This window comes from Larimichthys crocea, chromosome XIII (genome assembly GCF_000972845.2).
Source record: "Larimichthys crocea isolate SSNF chromosome XIII, L_crocea_2.0, whole genome shotgun sequence".
NCBI lineage: Eukaryota > Metazoa > Chordata > Actinopteri > Sciaenidae > Larimichthys > Larimichthys crocea.
Genome location: NC_040023.1, coordinates 37,793,164 through 37,802,412, shown reverse-complemented (window position 1 = coordinate 37,802,412; position 9,249 = coordinate 37,793,164). Strand labels below are relative to the sequence as shown.

At 46.4% G+C, this 9,249-nt stretch overlaps 1 protein-coding gene across 4 annotated transcripts; it reads left to right on the top strand.

The window, feature by feature from the left end:
- Positions 1-938: 938 nt before the first annotated feature.
- LOC104938617 (multidrug resistance-associated protein 9) lies at positions 939-8,783 on the top strand. Of its 4 annotated transcripts, none has more exons than XM_027286051.1 (19): positions 939-1,071; positions 1,144-1,216; positions 1,615-1,818; positions 2,049-2,183; positions 2,288-2,345; positions 2,665-2,715; positions 3,424-3,513; positions 3,605-3,708; positions 3,824-4,006; positions 4,522-4,748; positions 5,475-5,612; positions 5,850-6,039; positions 6,207-6,296; positions 6,786-6,975; positions 7,233-7,392; positions 7,734-7,812; positions 7,904-8,020; positions 8,118-8,282; positions 8,368-8,783. In XM_027286051.1, the coding sequence occupies exons 1-19, from the start codon at positions 947-949 to the stop codon at positions 8,449-8,451; spliced, it is 2,463 nt and encodes an 820-aa protein (XP_027141852.1). In that variant the 5' UTR covers positions 939-946; the 3' UTR covers positions 8,452-8,783. The 4 variants fall into 4 exon arrangements, with proteins under 4 accessions (XP_027141852.1, XP_027141851.1, XP_027141853.1 ...); XM_027286050.1 differs by having other exon boundaries at positions 3,424-3,519; XM_027286052.1 differs by lacking the exon at positions 5,475-5,612 and having other exon boundaries at positions 3,424-3,519.
- Positions 8,784-9,249: the final 466 nt, after the last annotated feature.

The following is a 9,249-nucleotide window of genomic DNA, read 5'->3' as shown; positions in this document are numbered from 1 at the left end:
TTCACATGCCTCTTCTACCTCACCTATTTCAGCTACCTCCCCCAGTTCACCTGCTATTTTATTCCCTTTACCTACTTCACCAACAACCTCACCTGCCTCACCCCCCTTACCTATTTCAAGCACATCCTTCACCAATTCACTTGCCCCTTTACCTGAAGTATCACCTGTGTCCTCACCTGTTTCATCTCCCACCTCCTCTCTCTCACCATTCACCTCAGTGCTCCCTCCAGCCTGGCTCTGCATCGCCCCCTCCGGTTGTTTCTCAGTAGCCCCCGTGTCTTTCTCCTTCTTCTCCCTGGCGGTACCGGCCCCCCCACCGGCTACACGCCACGACGCTGGAACGGGTTGGCCCGCAAGAGTGGATGGGTCAGCGGTGGCAGCGGCCCCCGCCGCCAGGGCACCGCAGTTGGGACAGGCTTTGATCAAATGTCCCTCCCCGCCACATCCAAAACATTTTATAGTAGATGATGTTGCAAACAACACATACTCAAAGTCATCCACGCGTGTTGAGCAACATGAAGAGCATGAAGAGCTGCCTGCGGTGAGACACGACATGTCTCAGCAGGGGGGACTTGCAGCCTGACAACACCTTTCTTATGGGTGACACCACCTTTCCATGTCTCGACCGCTCTTTAGTTAAAAAGTCATCACTGTTGAACGGGGGGCTGTGTCAGCGGCATCACCGGTTTAAACATCCCGTTCACCGTGATGCCCGTCTCCACCAACCTGTTCACCTGCTCCACTGTCTCCAGGAACAGGACCACCGCGCTGTTCATACGGGCAGCAGACTTCACAGAGCCGTGCCCGATGACCTTTCCCACGGCCAGTGCGACCTCCTCCACGCTGCATGGAGAGCCGGCTCCGATTTATTAGAGCAGCCTGATAACAAAGAGTTACAATAGTCCAGCCTAGAAGTAACAATGTGCTTACCTGTCTGTCTGCATAGATGTACCTGCTGCAGGGCTCGGTATCCGTGGAGGGGTCGATTGCCTACACATCTCAGCAGGCCTGGATCTTCTATGGGACAGTCCAGGACAACATCCTGATGGGGAACCCTCTGGACACGTCCAGGTAGGCAGAGCCTCCTCCTGTGATGTCAGGTGTCAGGTATACTCCTGTCGTGACTCTGTGGATGTTCTGCAGGTACAACAGAGTCCTCAGCAGCTGCAGTCTGCAGGCCGACCTCGATATCCTGCCTCATGGAGATCAAACGCTGGTGAGGAAGTCTTCAGTGTTTCAGTGGGTCACCTGACAGGAAGCAGACAGAGCAGACAGGAAGCAGACAGAGCAGACAGGAAGCAGACAGGAAGCAGACAGGAAGCAGACAGAGCAGACAGGAAGCAGACAGGAAACGGACAGGAAGCATAAGGACACAGTCCAAAACTCAGAAATTGTGCCATCTATGAAAAATTGTTAAAGAGGAATTGAGGAAAATAATCGACAATGAATCACCAAAGGTTAAAACCAGGCAAATATTTCAGGGCCTATGACTCAAGGTGCTTTCAATGATTCAGGTCTACTCAGTATTAATAATATTTGATTGATTTATAATTTGATAACTTAATTTACAGATGTGTGTGTGTTTGGTGTGTGTGTGTGTTTGTGTGTTTTCAGTTAGGGGATCAGGGGCTGAACCTGTCGGCGGGGCAGAGACAGAAGGTCAGTCTAGCCAGAGCCATCTACTCCAACAAGGACCTGTACCTGCTGGATGACCCGCTGTCCGCCGTTGACACCCACACAGGAAAACACATCTTTGAGAAGTGCATCAAGAAGGAGCTGCATGGGAAGACGGTCATACTGGTCACCAACCAGGTTCAGGTGAGTTTAAACAGGGTTTTAACTGGAATTCAGTCACGGTGGCAATGGGTTTAACTATGATTCACACCTCTAACTGCCATACCTCATAGCAAAAGCAGTTGAAGCTCTCAGCTATTTAGAGACACCATCAAAAACCTGATCTGAGTTTCTGTGTTCAGGTTGAAAAGTTAAAGATTCAGAGATTAAATTACAGTTCACCTGTTGAGTCCGGTTCTGTGTGTATCTATTAGTACATGGAGTTCTGTGATGAGGTTCTGGTCATGAATGACGGGACGATCATGGAAGCAGGAAGTCACCTAGACCTGATGAGGGTGGAGGGAGTGTACGCTGAGCTTGTCACCAAACACCTGACAGAGCAGAGTGTGGTGAGACTCCTTGTTTTATCTCATCATGTCATGTTGATTTAAATGAGCTTCACGTTCTCATCTAAAGTCCTGTTTTCTTCGTATTTCCTATTTCCTGTTTCCAGCCTCGGATAAAGGAGAAGAAGAAGGTGGACGGTCAAATGAATGAAGGAACCAGTCCAGGTAGATTCAGAGAGAGCTGTTTGTTTTACCATCAAACTGAGGACATTCTTTTATTATTTCTCCATCAGGTTTTAAGATATTTTTTCAATTTATTACATTTTCAAAGAAAATATAAACAAAATAAAAAATGTAAATATAAACATAACAACACGCTGTGGACGTGGTAAAGTGATGAGCACCAATGTCAAATATTCAAACGTTTCCAGCTTTTTATTGTTTTTAAACTCTGACAAAGGTTTGACCTCAGTGACGAGTCAGCTGACTGTGACATCACATTAATGAGTCTTTATTCAAACAGTTCATCAATGTTTCCTTGCAGTCTTCAACATGTCAGACAAGAACACAGATGCACCGTCATCAGACTGCAAACGTAAGTTCAAATATATAAATACATAAATAATCAATACACAGAGAACATCACACTGATCATACCACGTTCTGAGGGTCTGGTCTGAGGGTCAGAGATCTTCACACGCAGAAACTGAAACAAAGTTCATGTCCTCAACCTGGACTGAATGTGGAGCTTCATGTGGGGCAGCTGGGCTCAGGAGGTAGAGCAGGTTGTCCACTAATTAGGCGATCGGCGGTTCGATCCCTGGCTCCTCCAGTCTGCATGTCGAAGTGTCCTTGGGCAAAATACTGAACCCAAAATTGCTCCCAAATGTGTGTGAACCGCTTATGAATGGTTAGCTCCTAAAACTGATGAGCAGTTGGCCGCTAATGCCATCAGTGTGTAACTGGGAGCATGAGATATGTAGTGTAAAAAGTGCTGAGTGGACTAGAATGGTGCTATATAAGTCCATAAGTCCATTTACCATGATGGCGAGTTAAGCTGAAGTTCAGCTGTGATCAGTCATTCATCCTGAGGAACAGACCCTGACCCTGACCCTGATCCTGGACTGAAGGTCATCACAGAAACTTCATACAGAGAGTCGGCTGAATAACAGACAATTACACAGATTCTGATAACCAATCACAGACAAACTCTTGTTATATTTCATAAAGACACGAAAACATGAAGACACAGTCAATGACATAATCAATGACATGACAATAATGGTGTTTGTCCTCTGTGAAGCTGCTGATCAGCTGACCGATGAAGAGGATAGCAGGAAGAATTCGGTGATCCGGAGGACATTCACAACATTTGGACAGTACTGCAACGCTGGTGGCGGTAACACACTTACACTTCCTGTCCCCTTCAAAGTAAAATCCTGTCCCTTTTTAAAATAAAAGTCTGTTTTTCATGTCTTCTGCAGGGTTTTGTGTGAGCCTCTTCCTCCTTCTCGTCTTCATTGTGTTAATCACAAACACAGTGTTGAGTTACAGCTGGCTCAGTTATTGGCTGCAGCAGGGACATGGGGTGAGACACACACACAAACACACAGTCGATGGACGTCCACTGCCAGACATCTACCGACCGTGGACGTCTTGCAGTGGCTGCTCTGTTTAACACATCTGGACTCTGGTTTCTTCAGACAGCGAATGTGACGTCTTCAGAGCGAGGAAATGTTTCTCTGAACACCGACCTTCCCTTCTACCAGCTGATGTTCGGAGTATCAATTGTTGTCTTGATGATGGTCTGCATCATCAAATGTTTCTGCTACATCAAGGTCACGCTTCACGCCTCCACCACGCTGCACAACAGCCTGCTGAACAAGGTGACACTCCATACTTCGGACAAAAAAAACCCTGCTGATTTAAGAGACCCAAGTTCAGGTCCAGGTCCAGGTCCAGGTCCAGATAAAGCCGCAGAGTCAGTTGGATTCAGTTGCTCAGAAAGCAAAGTAAAAGGAAAGCATGATGAACTGAGGAGTGAGAGGATTGATGAGGAGCTACATGTCTCTTCATCTATTATAGAGTAAAAGAAATGTCCCAGTGGTTGGGGACCAGCGGTTGGGTTAGAAGACTAAACTTAGAAGTAAAACACTCAGAAAATTAAAGGTGCTAACTGGAACAAAGAATGAGTGATGCTATAGAAGATACTGGAGGTCCAAAGTCTGGACCAGGTTTTAAGCCCTCACAAAGGTTCACAAAGGTTAGGAGGTTCTGGTTCTCTGGAGATGATTGGAGTTTAAAGAGTTAATTCTTTCAGATGAACTTACATTTAAACTATGTAATGTAAACAGGAAGTCTTGTTTGTCACTGTGAGCTGATTGGTTGATGTCTCCCTCAGATCATTGCGTGTCCAATGAGTTTCTTTGAATCGACTCCAACCGGACAGATCCTGAAATGTTTCTCCAGATATCAGGAGGAGATTGACACTGTGGTGCCTCATCATCTCAACGTCCTGCTCACCTTCTTCCTTATTGTCGTCAGCATCTGTGTCATCAACACCATCATATTTCCCATCATGCTCCTGCCGATCTTCATCTTAGTGACGGTCTTCACGCTCCTCATGAGGTGAGTTCATTCGTTAATTAATGAACACTGTTTGTGACCTTTGTTCCACAACAAAGACAAGACGATGACAAGCTCAAAATAAATCTTTGATGATAAAAATGTTTTCATTGACAAGACTAAAATATTGACAAGACTAAAATATTGACAGGCTGTCGGACCTCCAAAAAACACTTGTATCATATTTACAATCATATTATCATAAACAATCATATTTACCTTCAACACGTCAACAAGAGAAAACAGAGGGTTCAGGATTCTTTAAGACCCACATCCACCTAACACATTATAATCAGCACCGACCTGCAAACCTCCAACTTTATCCATTATAACAACACAATTGTCTGAGCGACTCTCCAAGAAGCTGTCAGAACACAACTGGACTGCAGGAGATCTGGACCAAATGAATAGACGGACCGATCCCAACGTGTGTCAGGGGACATACAGTCCAAAACACTATGACAACAGGTGAACTGTGAACAGGTGATGCAACATCAGGTGTTTCTGAGGTAGAAAGGTAGAGACCGAGAGGGTTCAGTCAACAGAAAGAAACTCTGAAAGACCATGACAGACCAGGACTCTGTGACTCTGTGGACCTGAGCTTCTGTCTTTCATTCAGTTCAGCAGGGTGGTGATTCATATCTTCTTCAAACAATATGGACTTTATTTCCCATCATCCTTTGTAACCATGACCACAGTTTGAGTTAACGGGTTCTTGGTTCCCTGCAGGACGTTCCTGAGGAACATCTCTGAGTTGAAGCAGACAGAGAGCATCAGTCGTTCTCAGTGCGTCTCTCTGTGGACGTCCATTGCTCAAGGACTGAGCACCGTCCACGCTTATGACAAGACACACCACTACACACAGCTGTAAGACATCTGTCCAACATCTGTCCCCCAGGACCTCGTCCTGCCTCGTCACATTGTCCTCTGCTTCATCACATTGTCCTCTTCCTCGACATGTTGTCCTCTTCCTCGACATGTTGTCCTCTTCCTCGACATGTTGTCCTCTGCTTCATCACGTTGCCCTCTGCTTTGTTCTGCTGTCCTCTGTTTTGCATGTTGACTCGTCATGTTGTCTGTTGCCTCGTGATGTTTGTGTGGCAGGTTTAAGACCTTGTGTGACATCAATGCAAACCACTTCATGCTGTTTAACTCCGCCATGCGCTGGCTCTGCTTCCTGGCGGATTCTCTGTCTGCTGCTATGACGCTGCCGGTTGCTCTGCTGGTCATCTTCACCTCCAATGATGTCTGCAGCCCACCAATGAAAGCCCTCGCTTTGAGTTACATCATCCAGGTGAGAAGGTCACCTGACATGACTCTCTGCAGCAGTGTGCAGTGTGTCACCTGACCTGCAGGGAGTGACAATACAGATATCAAACTGAATAAACATAAAGCTGATCTCTGATCATGTGTTGTATGTTAAAAAATAATGATAATAATGATGATATTGTTTGTCTCCAGTTGAGGACTAACTCTCAGTATCTGATCCAGTCTCTGATGGAGGTGGAGACTCGGTTCATCTCCATGGAGCGACTGCTTGAGTACATCACGGTCAGTAAACGGGGCAGTCATGTTGATCATGAATCATCTGAATGTTCATCGTGACTTCACCTCATTTTCCTGGTTCACTGTCAAAGCATCGATCTAACTTATCAAAGAGCTGCCCATGATGGAGCTCTCTGTTTAAAACTGAATTTCAATAATAAAGTTGTAAGAATGATAAGAAGTAATCTGGGATCAATTGAGTTCACATTACAATGATGTATTGACATATCAGTCAATAATCAGATTTCTAAAGTCTCAATTATTGACATGTATCCGCATTAGAGGTCTGGTCCAGGTGCTCTTCAATCCACATTAAAGATGTTTAGACTACTATTATTGAATGAAGAATTTATTCAGTGTGTTCTGATGAACTGAAGATGACATGAAGACCTTAACACAACTGCTTCAAACGTTAAACTCTGGTAAGATCTCAGGTAAAGGTGACTCGGTTCTGCTGCCTGCTGGTCTGGCTTTGACGTGTTTATTCTGTTTCAGGGCTGCGAGTCGGAGGGTTCAGGGAAGCTACAGGTGGATCGGGTGTTAGAGGACTGGCCTCAGCTTGGAGCCATCACCTTCTTGGACTATAGGATGAGGTACAGAGAGGACTCACCTGATGTCCTCAACGGGCTGCAGCTCCACATCAGAGCTGGGGAGAAGCTTGGCATTGTGGGAAGGGCTGGCTCCGGTAAGAGCATGTCTGAACAAACATGGAGGTTTTTACATGGCTGATGGGATGTTTGAGCATTCACTATGTGCTGCTGTACTGCTGGGAAACACCACCTTCAGCCAATAAGATAATGAAGATAATGTCATACACCTTAGGGACATTCAGGACGAGGTGGACGACCTGGACCTGAATACCGAGCAGAGGGTGGATGGAGGTCAGGTGTTTTTCAGGTGTTGTGGTTGTGTGATAATGAAATGTCCACTTCCTGTGTCCAGGGAAGTCGTCTCTGGCTGCGGCTCTGTTCCGGCTCGTTGAACCGACTGCAGGAAGTATCCTTATAGATGGAGTGGACATCAAGACCATCAGCCTGTCGGATCTGCGCACAAAACTGTGCATCATCCCCCAGGACCCCGTCCTGTTTACCGGTACTGTCAGGTAATCTGCTTCCTGTCAAGACGAACTAACTAAAGACTGTCTAAAACCTGGACGTAGTCTCCGTGACGTCCCCGCAGACTATCTAAAACCTGGACGTAGTCTCCGTGACCGCAGACTGTCAAATATCTGCACGTAGTCTCCGTGACGTCCCCACAGACTGTCTAAAACCTGGACGTAGTCTCCGTGACGTCCCCGCGTACTGTCTAAAACCTGGACGTAGTCTCTGTGACGTCCCCACAGACTGTCTAAAACCTGGACGTAGTCTCTGTGACATCCCCACAGACTGTCTAAAACCTGGACGTAGTCTCTGTGACATTACATACAGGTGTGTTTGTCTGCAGGTATAACCTGGACCCGTTGAACAGGTGCAGTGATGAGGAGATCTGGGCAGCGCTGGAGAAGACCTACATGAAGGACATAGTACGTCACCTTGCCTGTTCATTTAATTAATTTCTCTGATGTTGCTTGTCTCTGATTGGCTGTTCCTTCTTCTTTGTCTGCGATTGGTTAGATCTGCAGTTTGGACAGGAGGCTGAACACTGAGCTGACGGAGGGAGGACGAGGGACGTTTTCAGTTGGACAGAAACAGCTGATGTGTCTGAGCAGAGTGCTGCTTCAAGACTGTAAGGTCTGTTTACCTGTCTGTCTGTCTGTCTGTCTGTCTGTCTGTCTGTCTATTTACCTGTCTGTCTGTTTGTTTACCTGTCTCTCTCTTGTCCAATCAGATTGTCATATTGGACGAAGTGACAGCATCTGTTGATGCAGAGATGGACGCTCAGATCCAGATCACGATCCGAGAGGCGTTCAAGTCCTGCACAGTTCTCACCATCGCCCACCGCCTTCACACAGTGCTGCAGGCTGACCGAGTCCTGGTCCTTGACCACGGACAGGTAACCCACCTCAGACTACAACGTGACCTGAAGTGTTCCAAGTCATGGTTCAGTTGTGTGTAAATGTCGCTGTTGTGTCCCACAGGTGGTCGAATTTGATCATCCAGATGTGTTGAAACAAAAACCAGACTCACTGTTCTCCTTTCTGCTGACTGCTGCAACACTGTGATGTCCTGTAGTCCTCAAACACACCGATGCTGTGACGTCCTGAAGTCGTCAAACACACCGATGCTGTGACGTCCTGAAGTCCTCAAACACATCGATGCTGTGACGTCCTGAAGTCATCAAACACACTGATGCTGTGACGTCCTGAAGTCCTCAAACACATCGATGCTGTGACGTCCTGAAGTCATCAAACACACCGATGCTGTGACGTCCTGAAGTCCTCAAACACACCGATGCTGTGACGTCCTGAAGCCCTCAAGCACAACGCTGTTTATTTTTTGGATTTAACTGAAATCAGTTGTTTTTTAATCATTAAATTATTTTTTTATCACTGAAGTGTTCAAAGTCTCTGTTTCAGCTGACTGCAGGTTAGCGTTCGTTCATGTGTTCTTTAAAGACTCAACAGAGGAAGCTCATTCAAACTTTAACCACAGGTGAGGGATGGAACATAGATAGACTGTCTCAGCTAAATCTGAACCACAACAGTTCGGACCAACTGCTGACACTGCACCGATCTGCCTGTAACTTGTGACCAAAACAGAGAACTGAAGACTCTGAGATACTTGAACTCCTTCAGTTGATGGCGACTAGCTTCGACCCATTCGATTGTTCATGACCTCTGTGATTTAAGCGAGGCATCCCTAAGTCTTCAGACCGACATCAGTCCGATTCAGCAGTCCTCTGCCTGGCTGAACTCAGGATGACTCAGATTATCAGGAACCAAAAAAACAACATGAACCAAGACAAACCAACACAAGCCAACACGAACCAACACAAGCCAATGCGAACCAACACGAACCAA